The following is a 19,897-nucleotide window of genomic DNA, read 5'->3' on the forward strand; positions in this document are numbered from 1 at the left end:
TTTATAGCATATCTACAAGCTCACATGTAGATTGTTTATTTTCCTTATTTGTGCACAAATCAGCCAAATGAATCATACAAAATGTATTAGAATTTGTGACGATTCCTTTGATATATACAGTACACAATTTCAAAGTGTATCCAAAAGAAATTGCTCTTGTGGATTATTCAATTAATCTAAGAAGTGATTAAGAAGATGGTGGATGGTTGCAGCCGTACAGCATAGTAATGGTAATAATTGCAGACATAATGGTCTTAATAATGCAGACATAAAGATAAATGAAATACACATTTTCACATCAAAGAGAAGACAGCAATTTCTCAGGCAAAAAGCTCTCCAATCATCACAATCACAATTACAAGCTCTCAACAGGGAATATATCTAGATTAGGGGTGCAACGGTTATAATCGGACTCATCGATTTAATTGATTATACAAAAATTATCGATTTTAATAAAACAAAATACAAAACAATAGCAGATCTACAAGCTAGCAGGTAGAAACTGTACAGTGTACACATGTACCCTTACGGTTCTGTAACTCAGCGTTACAAGCTAGCTTGTAGATCTGCTATTTCAGATATTTGTAGGGCGTAAGTGTCAGACCAATCAATGTATTTTATTATAAAAAGATAACGACTTTTGTTGATTCCCAATCAACGCGACAAACACACTCGCTTAAAAGGAAAAAAGTAATCACTACAATAATCGCTAATAAAATAATTGATGCGGTTGCAGCCCTAATCTAGAATGGGACCAAGGAGACATGCTTGTGAACCGAACACATTCAATGTCATTATTCTACATTCTTGAGCCGTTCTCTCATTTTGGTGAGGTAGGATCATTGGTGCAGCAGAAAACTTCCGTCTCCCAACAGGAAAACATTTCTACTGCCGGAACCCAGTTCCAGAATCAAACAGAAAGATGGACTGCATTGACAAAACAAAAAATAATACATCACGTTGGCTTCTGGAAATAAATAAATTCCTGCAGGACAAACTATTTACATCAAAGTGGCAATTCTTTTGACAAGTGGCTCGCCAAACTTTATACTGTTGTGTGTTTCAAGCCACGTTTCTGCTTACAGTCAGAGAGAGTAAAATTCACCACCTCTCCCTTCATACAAGCGACTGATTTATTGTTACCATCTGATAAAGTGCTATGTGGATATTTACTTATATTTGTTTTAACTATTCTTTCCGTGTCCATAGTTGCAATATACAGTACAGTACATGTTTTGAAACGCTTGATGGCCGTGAGTGGTACTTTCAATAATTCTACGGTTGCTACCAGCTTTCATTTAATCCATTTTTCTATGACATCAACACGGTTCCATAACAAGGGACCAGGAGAACACAGGGCAAGACTTATTAAATAAGTCAATGTTTTACAGAAGCTAAGTGAAAAATGTATTCATGCACATGTATGTCTTATCCCAACGCTGTCTCAAGCTGTAATCACACTATAACGTAGCATACAGCAGAGGTGGAAAAAGTACTTCATTTTCTTACTTAAGTAAAATGATCATGTAGAAATACTCTGTTACAAGTAAAAGTCCGGTAATCAAAATTTACTTGAGTAAAAGTACAAAAGTATTGGCATCAAAATATACTTAAAGTACCAAAAGTACTTATTGTGCAGAATGTCCCATTTCACAAGTTCAAATATATAAATGTATAAAAATCTTTTGAAAATAGCCAATCTACAAGCTCACAATGCGTTGCATCGCAACGCATTGTGAGCTTGTAGATCCGCTAATTTCAAATGGCCGAAGTATATAGGCCTACTGTATATAGGGCTGAAGTGATTAATGTATGTTTTGTAATAATATTCAAAACCTTCAAAGTAACTAGTAACTAAAGTTTCCAAATAACTGTAGTGGAGTAAAAGTACAATATTTGCCTCTGAGATGTAATGGAGTAGAAGTAAAAGTACAGAAAATTGGAAATACTCCAGTAAAGTGAACATACCTGGTGTCATTGGTAACACCTGTGAAGGAAAGAGGCACAATTTCTTTCCAATATGGCCGCTGTGCATAGAGCCTATTGAAGACACACACATCATTCCATCATCATTCCACACTATCCCTGGGTTGCTGTTCAGGTTTGCATGGTGCAAAACTGTATATAGATCGCTGGTTCCCAACCTTGGGGTCTCCGGGCCCCCCTTAATTGGGGCGCCAACAAGGCCTTGTCTGTTTCGAGGTAATCCAAAATTTGGATTTTTGGGTCATAATATTGTAATTTTATTAATATTGTTGTGGGTGTGAGCTTGTTGATCTGCAGTACGTTGCTATACGTTGTACGAGAAGTACAGTATAAAGGGCTTAATAGGCTCTTTGAACAGCAGCCATATTGTAAGACATTCACAGGTGTTACCAATGATACTAATGAAGGCTCTGTTCCATTCTGGTCAGACGGAGTCAGGGTGCTGATATTGTGCATGTTGGCTGACTGGAAACACTCCCAAATGGCCCTTTACGGGTGTGTAACTCTGAGAGTGTACAAATGGAACCAAATGGACCCGGGTCCATTTGGTTCCATTTGTACACTCTCAGAGTTATGGGGGTCGTGGAAATCTGAAATTCAAAAATCTGAGAACTACTGTGCTACACTAAATGGAACAGAGCCTTCATTAGTATCATTGGTAACACCTGTGAAGGAAGCGATAATATGGCTGCTGTGCATAGAGCCTAGTGGTCAACAGGTCTGATAAACACGTGTGTGTGTGTGTGTGTGTGTGTGTGTGTGTGTGTGTGTGTGTGTGTGTGTGTGTGTGTGTGTGTGTGTGTGTGTGTGTGTGTGTGTGTGTGTGTGTGTGTGCGTGCGTGCGTGCGTGCGTGCGTGCGTGCGGGGTGAGGGGGGGTCTCAGCTTGAGTAAGATGTAATTAGTGAGGGGGGCTCCAAGGGGTAAAAAAACTGGTTGGAAACCACTGCTTATGATACAGTCCCGTTTCCATGACAATCATGACATCATTGTCCCATCCCATGGTTCCTAAACCTTCATGGAGTCCTGTATGGATTTCTGTGTCTCCTCGCTGTCAGACTGCAGGGGGTCCTGGCTGCTCGGGGTGGGGTCCCGGCTCCGGGTGGGGTCCTGTTGTTGGGCGGCAGGGTTAGGGGGCCGGTACATGGGCTGGTACTCTCTCAGGACGGTGGCCACAGCATCGTGACCAAACTGCATGGCGTCGTCCAGAGGGGTGTTGCCCCATCTATACGAACCACACCACAACAATGAGGTTAATGTGAGACAAAAAACCCGCTTCAGCCAGTTAAAGGTAGAAGGGCTCGGTGCTCAACAGGGACAACTTGAATCAGAAAGTAAAATACCTGGGCACTTCAGGAGAGACTATACCCAGATAAAATACTGGAGCACTCCACTGGTCTGCACGTATTTATTATTTTGCTGAGGTGACTGACGTTTCGACTTGCGTCTTCCTCAGAGTCAGAATAGTTTGACCCTGAAGAAGAAGCAAGTGGAAGCTAGCCCCCCCCCATGTGGAACCTCTCCCTCCGCTCTATATATCCTCCGTTCCTTGGTGCTGAGCCAAACTGTAAGAACAGAATCATAAGAACAAAGTGGGGCTCGCAACTCACTTGTTGAACGCTCCAAAGGTCAAACAGCAGATATGACGTTTCGACCCTTTCGGTCTTTTTCAAGTATAAACAAGAAGCAGGAAATGACATCTCTTCATACAAAAAAGTGAATAAATTGGCTATCAACCCCACCTGGTGATCAGGACTCTGATAAACACACCACAACAAGGTTAATATGGACTCTGATGACCTGGTCATCATGGGGTGGTCATGACATTCAGCGCAGTGACATTTTTCTTTAACAGTCATCCACGTAAACCCCAAATAATGTCCCAGATGTGGGTGGCAGAACTGCAGAAGAGAAATGGATTTTCAACCACTTGCGCGCGCGGGTGCGCGCACACACACACACACACACACACACACACACACACACACACACACACACACACACACACACACACACACACACACACACACACACTCTTAATGACAACGCGAAAAGACTGTGTTCTTTGATTTATTTTGAGTTCATTTGAGACTGGACCCTGTTCTTTGTTTTGTTTTGTTTTGTTTGCCCCCCTTTTGATTTGAAATTCGACACAGCCAGTAATACTCACAGCTCCTGTCATAAACGACTCATTTAGGATTCACCATCAATCAACATCATCAAACAGTGAGTAAAACAAGACAGCCCAAGTCAAGTGTGAGATTGAAATTCCATATTCTGGCGTAGATCGGCATATTGGCTCTATGCAGTTCCTACTCTGGGGTGAACAGTTGCCTAAAGTAGCCTAACTACAAGCTTGTGAGCTTGAAGATCGGCTATTTTCGGTGAAGAGATTTGGTGTAGAGAGAACTGGTCATATTTAAGTTATTTGTCATATCATATTCTGGTCAGACAAGGGAGGAGCCAGGCCTGGAGCCAAACCACAGTGCCTAGAGCCTCCTAGTGTCGCCAACAGCTGCAACATCTCAACTTTCCTGGCCTGGCATCGGCCGGACTGATGGTGTGGATTCACTCACATGCATTCCACACCGTGTGTGGTGGGTGGGTGGATCTGTGTTGTCGGTCTGGCGAGTGCCAGGCTAACCCTAACCCCCTAATTAGCACTGTCTTTATCTACCCCCAAGAGACAGTGGGGGCAGTAGCATACCACTTGGACACAGGCCGGGGTCTGATCAGCCTCGGTCGGGTCGCCTGGAGGAGGGTGTCTGTTGCAAAACCCGAAACACCCGGTGACTCCAGGTAACAACACTGATGATGTGTCCAAGTGCATCAGTCAATGTTTTATTGACTATGCTCCAAACCATTTTTGTTTACAAACCCTAAAAGGCTAAATTAAATGTGTATTTATATTTTCCAATGCCAAAAACACAATTAAATTTATCACAATTAATTGTCAATTTATTATCAACTAAAATGTAATGATCATCACCAAATCCTGACTGTGGTGCAGAAAGGATCGCTGTCTGTCTGTCTGTCTGTCTGTCTGTCTTTGAATGTTTGAATGTTTACCTGTCTTTCGTGTTGGGATTGACTTTAGAGACTTCTGTGAGGAAGATGACTGCCTCCAGATGACCTGCAATAAACGGAAAATCATTTCAATAAGAGCCACATAAGAGCAAGTCTTCCAATGTCACCACATGTCCACATCACCAGCCAGTTAAATGTTAAATTGCACTTTCTTCTTTCACAAATAGTGTAAATAACATCCACAAGCTCACAACGTGTCGCATCACACACAGCTCAGCTATTTTTTGCTATTTGTCGTACAACATATAATAGGCCATGTATCGTGTTGTCAGCTTGTAGATCTATTCTTTCCTGTATGCAACCTGCATAAATTGAGCTCCACGCCCACAGTTTGTGCAGCACAGCAGTACATTTTAATATGTTACACTGTTTAGACATGTTTCGGGACAAAATCAATAGCCAAATGTTCCGAGACATTTGATTAATTCCAAACCTTTTCCAGGCCTGGAAAACTGTTGTTCTAATCATGTAAACATGTCCAGGAATGTAATGACTGGAAACCCTGAAAGTGTCTTTTTGGTTTAAGTGTGTTTAAGCCATTCAATCCGGGAACGCATTTGTGTCACTTTGGATTTCTTTGGCTATTCAAAAATAGCAGATATACAAGCTCATAGCGCGGCACCCAGTGCTGCGCTATGAGCTTGTAGATCTGCTATTTTTGAAAAATCGTGAAAATGTGTGCAAATCTTCGAATATATATTTTTAAGCAAACATTTGTAACTGTCAAATGTCAAAACAAATGTCTCAATTTTTCTGAAAAACTGTTGCTCCTATATCAGTGGTGCTCAAACTTTTTCATGTCAAGGACCCCCAAAAATTATGTTTTTTTTTACACCGATCCCCATCAGAATATGTTGTTCCAGGGACCCCCCCAGAAGCAAAGACTTGAGTTAAAAATGTTGTTTAACAAAAATTGTGTGGACAAAATATATGTATTCAAAGATTTGCACTCAATTTTGAGATTTTTCAAAAAATAGCAGATCTACAAGCTCATAGTGCGGCACTTGGTGCCGCGCTATGAGCTTGAGCTTGCTTCCCGGTCTCAAAGGGTTAATATGCGGCATGTAATAACTGAAGAATGAATGAATGATGATGGAGTGTCACCTTCTGCAGCCGCCACATGCAGGGCAGAGCGAGCGTCATAGTCCTTCTCCTCCATGTTGACGTCTGAAAGGGCAAACCTGAAGGAGCATCAACCATGGACAGAGAACACATGGAAAGGTTAACCATTAGTGATGGATGCTTTGCTGCTCTCCTGAATAACATTGAAACTATAGGAGTAAAAAAAACAAATTAGATTATAATAAATATGGAACAAACAAATTAAGACTTCTCTAGTCTGCATGGCGCCGGAGCTTTATGATAAAAACGAGGATAGTTACGCCTGTGTCACAATAGGCTCTATGCACAGCAGCCATAGTATCACTTCCTTCGCAGGTGTTACCAATGATACTAATGAAGGCTCTGTTCCATTTATTGTAGCACAGTGGTTTCCACGACCCCCATAACTCTGAGAGTGTACAAATGGAACCAAATGGACCCTTCCGGGTCCATTCGTTCCATTTGTACACTCTCAGAGTTACACACCCGTAAGGGGCCATTTGGAAGCCCATGAGGGTCCTTAGACCCCAACTTTAGACCCACTGGTGTAGCAGAGTGTTTCCAGTGAGCAGCACCCTGACTCTGTTTGACCAGAATGGAACAGAGCGTTCATTAGTATCATTGGCAACACCTGCGAATGTCTTCACAATATGGCTGCTGTGCATAGGGTGCATTATTACATAATTGTCTAATCGCAATTATTTGAGATCATCGCAATGATTTTGTCATAATCGTTTTAATCGTTTCCAAGTTGAAAAATGTTCAATAGATTTTCAAATATTAAAAAAAGCAAAAAAGGCAGATCTACAAGCTTACAACGCTTTGCGTGTTTCCTCAATTTAAAAAAAAAAAGTATAAAATGATTAAATATGTCAGTCATTTCTTTGTATAGTTCAGTTATTTGTCATATCTGCCCTGTGCAAGAAGGCTAAAAGAAATGTCATTTTTATTCATAATGTTACAGCCCTAGTTACACTGCAGTTACAGTAATCAAACTGCTCCATTTAATATATTTTTGAAAAAATAACTGATAATCGATTTTTTTTTATTAAAATAACTGATTGGGGGGATTAACATAGTTTTTTTTTTTTTTCAAATTTCATGAAAATAGCCGGTTCTGTAGATTTTCGCTATTATTGTGAAACACTGTTGTACAATGAAGTACTGATTAATAAGGCCTAGCTGGTTAATATGACTGAATTGATTTACTTGATAATAAAAAATCGGATAGATTTTTTTCACCTTGTTCTGTTGATATATTACATAAAATATAATAGATTACCAAAAAAAAACACACTTTGTGGTAATTGATATAGAATAATCAATAAGAAGTGTAATGGATAGTTGCAGTGCTAACGTAAGAGTCTTCACTCACCTCCTCAGAGCAGAGACATCTCCGTTGTAGGCTGCAAACATCAGGTTGATCACTGACTTGTTCTAATGGGACAAAAAGACAAATCATAATTATGATCATGGATTTGATCCTGGTTGTTGAGCGGTGCAGCCGCTCCTATACTGTAAGTGGGGTTGGGACACCTCATTAGTACACCCTTCGCTGTACTGTGATTGGCTCATAATAGCACACCCTTCTACATTAGTACACCCCTAGCTGTACTGTGATTGGCTGACTATTGGCTGACTCTATTCAGCACTGTGATTGGCTAGCGAGACACATGATGAAATTAATAACCTATAAATAGGACTATGCACTTGAAAAAAAAGATCTTTTTTTAAAAAAGTGAGCTTCCATCACTGTGATGACCACATCGCTCACTTCACACTGGGTGTGATTTTTTGTATGCAGCAGTGTTTCCCAACCTAGGGTCTGGGCCCCCCTTTGTGGGACGTCAAAGATCACAGGGCCTTGAGGCCTAATTGTCTGGTTGGAGGTAGTCCAACATTTTAAAGTAGCTACAATAGCTGAACTACAACCTCTCGACGCATTGTGATAGGTTCATAGCAGTGGTGGAAAAAGTACTCACAATACTAAGTAAAAGTATCAATAAATGTAGAAGTACTCTGTTACAACTTAAAGTACGGAATTCAAAATGTACTTGAGTGAAAGTACAAAAGTATTGATAACAAAATGTACTTAAAGTACCAAAAGTAAAAGTACTAACATTTTGAAAATAGCAGATCTATGCGATGCGACGCGTTGTGAGCTTGTAGATCGGCTATTTTTAAATAGCCTAGGTATCAAATAGGGCTAAAGTGGTTCATGGATATTTTATAATATAATGATTTATATCTGCAAAGTAACTAGTAACTAAAGTTTTCAAATAATTGTAGTGGAGTAAAAGTACAATATTTGCCTTTGAGAGTAGAAGTAAAAGTATTGAAAATTGGAAAAACTCCAGTAGAGTAAAAAATACCTGAATTCTTTACTTAAGTACGGTACTTGAGTAAATGTACTTAGTTACTTTACACCACTGGTTATTACACTGGCCCGGGGCGCAGTCCGGAAGTCAAAGACTAGACTAGGACAACAAGAACTCAGTCAGTCAGTCAGTCACAACAGGAGGGAGTAGAAACTCACACACCCACAACCCACAACCCACAAAACACCAAACCAGCAAGTGAGCCTTAAAGAGTCCTGTACAGTGAGAAGGTGGGTCTTAAAGGTTTCATGACATGCTGGTTTACAACACATTAAAAGTCTTCATCATGGTCCTTCAAACGTGTATTAAAAAGTTTTAACTGAAAAAATCCACTCCAGTGAGCCATGACATGGTTCTTTTCTCTCTGTGTTCTGAAGCCTTTTGAGCTGCAATGCAAAACAAAAAACTATTTGCCTGCGGGTGTCGCCGCTGTTGAAGGATTTGGTAGCACTTTACAATAATGACCCGTTATAAAGCATTTATAAACGTTTATAAGTAGTTTGTAGACTATTAACAAATCATTAACAACCTGTTTGTTGACATTTGTAAATGATTACTAAAACCTTTATAACTACAGTTACAAATCATCTATAAAGGTATTAGTAACTATTCATGAATAAGCCATGTATAATACATCTGTAAATGATTATTAAATCATTTGTAACTGATGTTACATAATATATACAAGCTATTGGTAGCTTGCTCATGTTTAACATATGCTTTGTTAAACATTCCTAAAGTATCTATAAATCCTTAGTACATGTTATTATGTGCCCTATAGTAAAGTGAAGACAGTTCATCATTTACAACTGTCTGTTAATGTGTTTGTTCATGTTTAACATGCTTTGTAAAACATTCCTAAAATATCTATAAATCCTTTGTACATGTTATTATGTGCCCTACAGTACAGTGAAGACAGTTCATCATTTATGACTGTCTGTTAATGTGGACTTCCTCCTTACCTGTTGCAATCTACCTGGCTTTCATGAATGCAGACACCAAACAATTACTAGAATTATCATTCATGTTAAGCAAATGATGCGTAAGACATTCGTAAAGAGTATGTAAACCATTTGTGGTGTTAGGGACCAAAAAAGTCACTACAAAGTACTACCAATCAACTCTAAATTGCCTGAAACATACTCCTAACAGGTTTTTGGGGGGACGATTTTGGCCTCCACACTTAGTGATTATTTCGGATTTAACTTTCGTTTCGGTGGTGACCAACTTTCGTTTCGGTAGTTTGATTACAAAATGTAAGTTGTGTAAAAAATAATCTGACTATACTAAGTTGTTATTTGTTTGTTTAAGTCAGGCTATACTCTACTCAGAGTCATAAGTTTACAAAATGTACTAAAGTACAGTGAACGTCTGTGCGGTTTGTCTTCATCACTGAAAATAACGTACATGTAAACTGATGTCATGTGCAGTTGGGGTGAAGAAACATAACCATTTCACTCCTAATAATACCTATTTGATTTGACATCCTGACTTGCTGCTGTAACTGAGGCTTGAACCTGTTACCTGCGGCTCACTAGTCAGTGACTCTATCCATTCACCTACAGCTGTTTCCTTGGAATCTGTGGTTCTGAAACGTTTTGTTGTCAACCCCCCAAATTGACATGTATTTGGGCAGTGGACCCCAATGTGAAAAGATGTAGTGTTAGGGCCTCCCATGAAAAAGATTTATATTTATGCTGTAACACATTTTTTTAAAGTTATTTGTCTTGTTTGTTGTTCAAGTCAAAGCACCAGGAAGGCTGTACTTGTCAGCCATCTGTTAGCTCAATGGGTTGAGACGCAGTATTCATGATCCAGAGGCCATGAGTTCAAATCCCGTTGATGTCTTTCCTATGATTCTTTCCTTTGCAGACTGGCCTCCAGAAGATCAACTGAAAACTACCAGGAAGGCTATATTTGTCATCCAACTGTTAGCTCAACGGGTTGAGACGCAGTATACATGATCCAGAGGCCATGAGTTCCAATCCCATTGATGTCTTTCCTATGATTCTTTCCTTTGCAGACTGGCTTCCAGAAGATCAACTGAAAACTACCAGGAAGGCTGTACTTGTCAGCCATCTGTTAGCTCAATGGGTTGAGACGCAGTATTCATGATCCAGAGGCCATGAGTTCAAATCCCATTGATGTCTTTCCTATGATTCTTTCCTTTGCAGACTGGCTTCCAGAAGATCAACTGAAAACTACCAGGAAGGCTGTACTTGTCAGCCATCTGTTAGCTCAATGGGTTGAGACGCAGTATACATGATCCAGAGGCCATGAGTTCAAATCCCACTGGTGTCTTTACTGTGATGCTTTCCTTTGCAGACTAACTTCTAGAAAAACAAGTTAAAACCACCAGGAAACCTGTAACTCTCAGCCAACAGCTTAGCTCAACTGGTAGAGCGTCTGTCCAATAACATGACTTGACTTGAGTGGGTTTGATTCCCACTCGAGTCAAGTGTCCCCGGTAACTTGAGTCAACGGATAAATTGACTGATATCCTTAGTGATGCTTCCCTTTGCAGACTAACTTCTAGAAAAACAAGTTAAAACCACCAGGAAACCTGTAACTCTCAGCCAACAGCTTAGCTTAACTGGTAGAGCGTCTGTCCAATAACATGACTTGACCTGACTTGAGTGGGTTCGATTACTCCTCCCCCTATTCCTACTCCTCCCCCTACTCTGGGCCCTTCTGGGACCTACTCCTACTCCCCGACTATATTCCCTCTTTACTCTACCCCTACTCTACTCACTACTCTACTCCGCCTACTCTACACACCCTCTATCTATCTCAGTAACTGAGACCGAATTGGCCAGATTCGGTTTCAGTTACTAAGGTGGTGACTGGATTTGAACCAGGACACTCCTACAAGTTATTCTACGGATATCAGTCAATTTATCCGCTGCCCCAATTTACCGGGGACTTGACGTTAGTGGGAATCGAACCCTGGGTTGTACTGGATTTGAACCAGCACACTCCTACAAGTTATTCTACGGATATCAGTCAATTTATCCGTTGCCCTAAGTTACCTGGGACACTTGACTCGAGTGGGAATCGAACCCACTCAAGTCAAGTCAAGTCATGTTATTGGACAGACGCTCTACCAGTCGAGCTATGCTGTTGGCTGAGAGTTACAGGTTTCCTGGTGGTTTTAACTTGTTTTCTAGAAGTTAGTCTGCAAAGGGAAGCATCACTAGGGATATCAGTCAATTTATCCGTTGCCCCAAGATACCGGGGACGCTTGAATCGAGTGGGACTCGAACCCACTCAAGTCAAGTCAAGTCATGTTATTGGACAGACGCTCTACCAGTTGAGCTATGCTGTTGGCTGAGAGTTACAGGTTTCCTGGTGGTTTTAACTTGTTTTTCTAGAAGTTAGTCTGCAAAGGGAAGCATCACTAAGGATATCAGTCAATTTATCCGTTGCCCCAAGTTACCGGGGACACTTGACTCGAGTGGGAATCGAACCCACTCAAGTCAAGTCAAGTCATGTTATTGGACAGACGCTCTACCAGTTGAGCTATGCTGTTGGCTGAGAGTTACAGGTTTTCTGGTGGTTTTAACTTGTTTTTCTAGAAGTTAGTCTGCAAAGGAAAGCATCACAGTAAAGACATCAATGGGATTTGAACTCATGGCCTCTGGATCATGAATACTGCGTCTCATTCCATTGAGCTAACAGATGGCTGACATTACAGCCTTCCTGGTAGTTTTCAGTTGATCTTCTGGAAGCCAGTCTGCAAAGGAAAGAATCATATGAAAGACATCAATGGGATTTGAACTCATGGCCTCTGGATCATGAATACTGCGTCTCAACCCATTGAGCTAACAGATGGCTGACAAGTACAGCCTTCCTGGTAGTTTTCAGTTGATCTTCTGGAAGCCAGTCTGCAAAGGAAAGAATCATAGGAAAGACATCAATGGGATTTGAACTCATGGCCTCTGGATCATGTATACTGCGTCTCAACCCATTGAGCTAACAGTTGGATGACAAATATAGCCTTCCTGGTAGTTTTCAGTTGATCTTCTGGAAGCCAGTCTGCAAAGGAAAGAATCATAGGAAAGACATCAATGGGATTTGAACTCATGGCCTCTGGATCATGAATACTGCGTCTCAACCCATTGAGCTAACAGATGGCTGACAAGTACAGCCTTCCTGGTGCTTTGACTTGAACAACAAACAAGACAAATAACTTGTGTTACAGCATAAATATACATCTTTTTCATGGGGGGCCCTGACACTACATCTTTTCACATTGGGGTCCACTGCCCAAATACATGTCAATTTGGGGGGTTGACAACAAAACGTTTCAGAACCACAGATTCCAAGGAAACAGCTGTAGGTGAATGGATAGAGTCACTGACTAGTGAGCCGCAGGTAACAGGTTCAAGCCTCAGCTACAGCAGCAAGTCAGGATGTCAAATCAAATAGGTATTATTAGGAGTGAAATGGTTGTGTTTCTTCACCCCAACTGCACATGACATCAGTTTACATGTACGTTATTTTCAGTGATGAAGACAAACCGCACAGACGTTCACTGTACTTTAGTACATTTTGTAAACTTCAGATTTTTTTTTACACAACTTACATTTTGTAATCAAACTACCGAAACGAAAGTTGGTCACCACCGAAACGAAAGTTAAATCCGAAATAATCACTAAGTGTGGAGGCCAAAATCGTCCCCCCAAAAACCTGTTAGGAGTACGTTTCAGGCAATTTAGAGTTGATTGGTAGTACTTTGTAGTGACTTTTTTGGTCCCTAACACCACAAATGGTTTACATACTCTTAACGAATGTCTTACACATCATTTGCTTAACATGAATGATAATTCTAGCAATTGTTTGGTGTCTGCATTCATGAAAGCCAGGTAGTTTGCAACAGGTAAGGAGAAAGTCCACATTAACAGACAGTCATAAATGATGAACTGTCTTCACTTTACTGTAGGGCACATAATAACATGTACAAAGGATTTATAGATATTTTAGGAATGTTTTACAAAGCATGTTAAACATGAACAAACACATTAACAGACAGTTGTAAATGATGAACTGTCTTCACTTTACTATAGGGCACATAATAACATGTACTAAGGATTTATAGATACTTTAGGAATGTTTAACAAAGCATATGTTAAACATGAACAAGCTACCAATAGCTTGTATATATTATGTAACATCAGTTACAAATGATTTAATAATAATTTACAGATGTATTATACATGGCTTATTCATGAATAGTTACTAATACCTTTATAGATGATTTGTAACCGTAGTTATAAAGGTTTTAGTAATCATTTACGAATGTCAATAAACAGGTTGTTAATGATTTGTTAATAGTCTACAAACTGCTTATAAACGTTTATAAATGCTTTAGAATGGGTCGTTACAAATGATTTAATAATCTTTTACAGATGTATATAAATGGCTTATTCATGAATAGTTCACTACTTACTAATACTTTACAAATGATTTTTAACTGTAGTTATAAAGGTTTTAGTAATCATTTACGAATGTCAACAAACAGGTTGTTAATGATTTGTTAATAGTCTACAAACTACTTATAAACGTTTATAAATGCTTTATAACGGGTCATTATTGTAAAGTGCTACCAAGGATTTTTGCCTGTCAATCATCGCCTCTGCTCCCCCCCTCCCCCCAAAGGAGGAGGGGAGGGGAGGGGAGGAGAGGGGGGCGGGATTAATGGACTGTGACATCAAAGTCCACGGGCCAATCGCCGCACTTTTCTGAGCCTAATTATTCCGAAAAACCCCAGACCACAGCAAATCCACTAAATGTTCAAAGTTCTGTTTGTTTGGGTGTAATTGAGGTCAGAAAACAAAAAAAAACAAACAGAGAATAGATTAGAAATTTGACGTCATGAAACCTTTAAGCACGTTTGGGTGGGGGCAGCTTTGAGTTATGGGGGTCGTGGAAACCACTGTGCTACACTAAATGGAACAGAGCCTTCATTAGTATCATTGGTACCACCTGTGAAGGAAGTGGTAATATGGCTGCTGTGCATAGAGCCTATTCGTCATGATGCCACATGCAGCCTAACCTGACACCGTCCAATGGAAGAAGCTTGCGACACACATTTTGTTTCACAGCCCTGAAATCAAATGCAAATGAGATTTCCGGAGGGAGGGGGGTTTACCAGGCTACATGCAGCCCTCACCTTCACTTAATGCGGCCCGCAGGTTAATATCGGAATACTGATATATTATTGATTTCAGCTGTTACAATTCCAAACATGCAAACATGACCCGCTTTAATTACTTCAGTCTATATTATAGTAGCTTAATGACTAGCATTAAAATTGTCTTTTTTATGTCCAATGTATTTGTATTTAAGTTCATAAAGTTAACATAAGCATAACTAAATGCATTTTAAATCAATTAAAAATGTTACTTTTCAGGATTCCAATAAAAAAATTGCAAAAAAAATAATTCAGGATTCCAATAAGTAAATTGCAAAAATAGCAGATCTTCAAGCTGAAAACGCGTCGCACTGCAACCACCCCCCCCCCCCCCCCCCCCTGGACCCCCCTAAACCTGGGGTCCAGGTTTAGGGGTTGTGAGCTTGTAGATCAGCTATTTTCAAATAGCCAAAGTATAAATAGGGCTGAAGTGGTTAAAGCATGTTTTGTAATAATCTATAAAGTAACTAGTAACTCAAGTTTTCAAATAATTGTAGTGGAGTAAAAAGTGCAATATTTGCCTCTGAGATGTAGTGGAGTAGATTGAAGTAAAAGTATTGAAAATTGGAAATACCCCAGCAAAGTAAAAGTACCTCAAAATATTACTTAAGTACAGTACTTGAGTAAATGTAGTTCGTTACTTTCCCCCACTGATTGTCAGGTGTAAGAATGGGGAACCACTGATGTATTGGAGGCCTAATCACACAGGCGTGAAGCACTTTCATTTCACAACTTCCGACCCAGATAAAGAGACACAATCCACCTTTTAAGTTGGACAAACATTTACAATAAGATAAGATAAGATAAACCTCATTGTTTCCCTGGGGAGCGATGTGTTCTGGACTCTGTAATCAGGCCATGTAGGACAAAAGAAAACTAATAAGGCATCTTGTTTGACAGCTGTAAATGTACATTAAGTAGTTCAGAGATAGAATGTTCCGCTATGCGTTCCTTCTGCGTTTATCAGTGACCAGTTGGATCTGTGGATACCGCAGGTCCTATATTTGTTATTTACTACCTATGGTAGTCCATTTATTTCTTGAGTCATTTATTTATTCATTAAAAAACAAAATCCCTTTTTTCAATGTACCTGTATTGTAATATCCTACTAGGCCTATAGGGGCGAGTGGGGGTCAAGTTGAGCCCCCAAACGGCGCCTCTGCAGTTACCTGGTATAGGGTTAGTGCAGTCACAGTGTTGATTTTGACAGCAATTTTTTATTTAGTTTTAGTCATAGTCTTTTGAATAAAATTCCAATTTAGTTTCAGTCATATTTTAGTCATCTGAAATGTTTTAGTTTTTGTCTAGTTTTAGTCGACTAAATATCATAAGATTATGGTCGACTAAATCTACAGTTGATTTAGTCGACTAAAACGTATTTTGGCGGTGCCTTGATGGCGTCGTAATGGCTGATTTTACACTCGGTTGCATGCTGAAAATAGCCGATCTACAAGCTCACAACGTTGTGAGCTTGTAGATCGGCTATTTTCAGCATGCACACCCTAGCGCAACCAACCATAAAATGACTTGTCTTTTAGTTCTTCTGGATCTCTTCTCCACTAGTCCCTCGCTAACATGTTAGTCTAGTTTTTATTTGTTGACAAAATTGTCAATGTATTTAGTCTTAGTTTTAGTCATTGTAGCTTAGTTTTTATTTAGTTTGTATTTAGTTTTCACCAGTGAAAAAAGTAATCGACCAACATTTTTACCTGGTATAGGGTTAGTTTTAGGGTAGTGTAACACAGTTAACTGGTATAGGGTTAGTGTTAGGGTAGTGTAACACAGTTAACTGGTATAGGGTTAGTGTTAGGGTAGTGTAACACAGTTAACTGGTATAGGGTTAGTGTTAGGGTATAGTGTAACACAGTTAACTGGGATAGGGTTAGTGTTAGGGTAGTGTAACACAGTTAACTGGTATAGGGTTAGTGTTAGGGTAGTGTAACACAGTTACCTGGGATAGGGTTAGTGTTAGGGTAGTGTAACACAGTTACCTGGAAAGGGTTAGTGTTAGGGTAGTGTAACACAGTTACCTGGTATAGGGTTAGTGTTAGGGTAGTGTAACACAGTTACCTGGTATAGGGTTAGTGTTAGGGTAGTGTAACACAGTTACCTGGTATAGGGTTAGTGTTAGGGTAGTGTAACACAGTTAACTGGTATAGGGTTAGTGTTAGGGTAGTGTAACACAGTTACCTGGTATAGGGTTAGTGTTAGGGTAGTGTAACACAGTTAACTGGTATAGGGTTAGTGTTAGGGTAGTGTAACACAGTTACCTGGTCCTCAGCAGGTCTTCTAGGATCGTGCTTCTTGGTGAAGTGCCTCAGGTTGTCATAATTGTGGAAGTTGAATTGAGACACCAGCTCCTAAACAATGACAACTTCAATAAGAACTGGATGCACTTTTATTATTTAAAATGTTTTTAATTAAGGGTTATTTCACTTTTCTGGAATGGAATATAATGGAAATATTATTTTTTATAAATTCTTGAAACAAAAAAACCCTGTCTTAGTTATATCGCATGAACATACTCTACCATACAGATCAAACATTTTATTCACACAGAAATAATTATGGATTGCAGTTTTAAATGAAACGACTGATGCCACATACTTCACAGAAATGGATGCCTCGTACACTGTTCCCCACTCTGTCTAGTGCCGGGGACCAGCACATCATTCCCATCACGTTGGGGACCACGAGTAGGACCGCTCCTGAAACACCAGACTTAGCTGGCAGGCCCACCTGAATGACACACAGCACAGGCACAGCATGGAGTCAATACTTTGTAACAGTGACTCTTAAACCGTTTCAAAATTTCAAGGACCCCCATAACTCTGAGAGTGTACAAAGGGAACCAAATGCACCCATGGGTATGGGTGCATTTGGTTCCATTTGTACACTCTCAGAGTTACAGACCTGTAAGTGTCCATGAACCCCTCTCAAGGTACCCTGAGGGTTGCTGCTTGGACCTCGGACTTGGACTTTGAGAACCACTGCTTTGGAAAAGCATCATTGCATCATTGTTGCATCATTTTGTGGATTGAAGCGTTGAACCAAATGTCAAACATTTTGAGCAACTTTCAAAATATACGTATATATTCCATTTTTATTCTATTTCTTAAACGTTTAAAAAAGTAACAAAATAAAACAGGAGTTCTACAGTACAAGCTCACAAAGTGTTGCATTGCGACGTGTTGTGAACTTGTAGATTGTCTTTTTACTGCATAACAGGGGCCATCACCATGCTGGCTTGTGGTGGACCTTTTTGACAAAATTCTATTTTTGCCATGGACATACAATATAGATAAACACATAAAGAGCTCGCCCTAAAGGACCATTACAGGTCTGTAACTCTGAGTGCGTACAAATGGACCCTTACGGATCCATTTGGTTTCATTTGTACACACTCAGAAAATAATCCACTGCACCAGTGGACTCATAGCTACTATGTATTGTATGTGCCATACAATATAGTTAGGGGTGTACACTAAACGATACGATATGATATTGGGCTCACAACAGCGATACGATATCGATACGATACGATATATGGCACTTTTTTATTATGAAAATATATGGGGGGGGAGCAAATGCAAACAAATATTTCAGTTTTGCATTATTCAGACATGCAAACTTGTAGCTTTTCAGCTACAATAGCCGTTTTGAATCCAAATAGGGCAATAGTGTGACACCTGACCCGAAAAAAAACAACACGTTGTCACCCTTTTCACCTCTGGGCTGTTTGCATGCCTGATTATTATTATTGTAATATCAGCACACCCCTAAATATAGTCATAGTAAATCAGTGTCATGCATATTCTGAAGAAAACCTGGAGTGTGTAAAAACAAAATCAAACATTTGGCACAGACAAGGCCAAGTCTTGCCACAGACACATGTGTCCGTGTACGGACACATTGATGACCCCTGCTTTATAAGCCTGGAGGCATGTTGCTGTGACTGCATGCATGGTGAGGCTCTGCGCTGTTTCTGTCAGTATAAATGGATGCTCTTGCTGTTACGTACATGAAAGGCAAACTCTCCAGAGAAGTCGTACATTCCACACGAGTGCATCAGACTCAGTGTGTCGCGCACCGCCTCCGTGCTCAGCACGCGCTCCCCTGTGATTGGGCAGATGCCCCCGTTGGCCAGCGTGGCGGCCATGACACTGCCGGACTCGCACGTCACCTCGATGGCACACAACTGGAATGGACAAACACACCAAACTATTAGACATCTGTTAAAACAGAGATACAGTAATGTAGGTGGGTACTGCAGACAGACAGACAGACAGACAGACAGACCTGAAAGTAGCAGTCCAAAGCTGCCATCATGTCTGCGTTCTCAGGGAAGCACTGCAAAGACAACAGTTTATAAATCAGTGCATATTGCAGATATTGACTGTTATTTTTCGTTTAAGTTTACTGTATATAAGTCCAGTCTAAAGTCTTTTGGTGCACGTCCAAGCCAAGTCTTAAAGTTGCACAAAGTGATATTGTCTTGTTAAAATAAGTGTTAAATTGCTGTATTCCCATAGTAATCATTGCTATAGAGTGTTTGTTCAGTAGCAGGGGTCTCCCTGTCTCTCCAGCTCTTTAATAAACAATTGTGTAATGGTACAGTAGTTGTGAGATATGGCGTAGACGTAAAAGCAAAAAAAAAGGATCTGACCCAGTATATATCCCTGGGGGACCCCGGTCATGTGGATTAAACGTATTTATCTTATACCCAGCCTGACCCGCTTCAAATACATTCTGCACCCAAATTAAAATCCTTCTACTACATCAGTTGATTCAATTATTTTAATGGCTCACAGGTCACCCTAAAGCAATCAAACAGGTGCGACCCGAGTGGTTAGGTTGCGTACCACATGGGCTCAAATGCCTAACAGTAAGTCCCCAGGTTCGATTCCCAGCTGAATCGACCATTTTACTGCATGTCACTCCCTTATTCTCTCTCTCTCCCTGTTTCCTGTCCCTCTCCACTGTCAAAAGGAAAACATCAAAATGCTCCAAAAATGACACTAACTGGAAAGCAATCAAACAAACGTTCAAAACCCTTTGAATTGAATAAAGCTAATTGACAACAGTAGGCATAAATCTGTCCCAAACACGTGCCTGTGCTTTTCCACAACACAACACAACTCAGTCTGAGTCTGG

At 40.2% G+C, this 19,897-nt stretch overlaps 1 protein-coding gene across 1 annotated transcript in view; it reads right to left on the reverse strand.

Annotated features, from left to right (window-relative positions):
• Positions 1 to 2,553: 2,553 nt before the first annotated feature.
• The window catches only part of LOC311053544 (glutaminase kidney isoform, mitochondrial-like), a 64,237-nt gene continuing 46,893 nt past the window's right edge, over positions 2,554 to 19,897 (reverse strand). Inside the window, exons 11-18 of the mRNA XM_084069150.1 lie at positions 19,043 to 19,093; positions 18,765 to 18,941; positions 17,351 to 17,482; positions 17,014 to 17,103; positions 7,548 to 7,609; positions 6,176 to 6,252; positions 5,054 to 5,117; positions 2,554 to 3,209 (exon numbers count right to left, since the gene is read on the reverse strand). Of these exons, the coding sequence (XP_083925276.1) occupies positions 2,993 to 3,209; positions 5,054 to 5,117; positions 6,176 to 6,252; positions 7,548 to 7,609; positions 17,014 to 17,103; positions 17,351 to 17,482; positions 18,765 to 18,941; positions 19,043 to 19,093 (870 nt within the window). The 3' untranslated portion in view covers positions 2,554 to 2,992. The remainder of the gene's footprint in view (positions 3,210 to 5,053; positions 5,118 to 6,175; positions 6,253 to 7,547; positions 7,610 to 17,013; positions 17,104 to 17,350; positions 17,483 to 18,764; positions 18,942 to 19,042; positions 19,094 to 19,897) is intronic.

Source organism: Gymnoscopelus microlampas (assembly GCF_963454915.1).
Source record: "Gymnoscopelus microlampas genome assembly, chromosome: 10".
Taxonomy (NCBI): domain Eukaryota; kingdom Metazoa; phylum Chordata; class Actinopteri; order Myctophiformes; family Myctophidae; genus Gymnoscopelus; species Gymnoscopelus microlampas.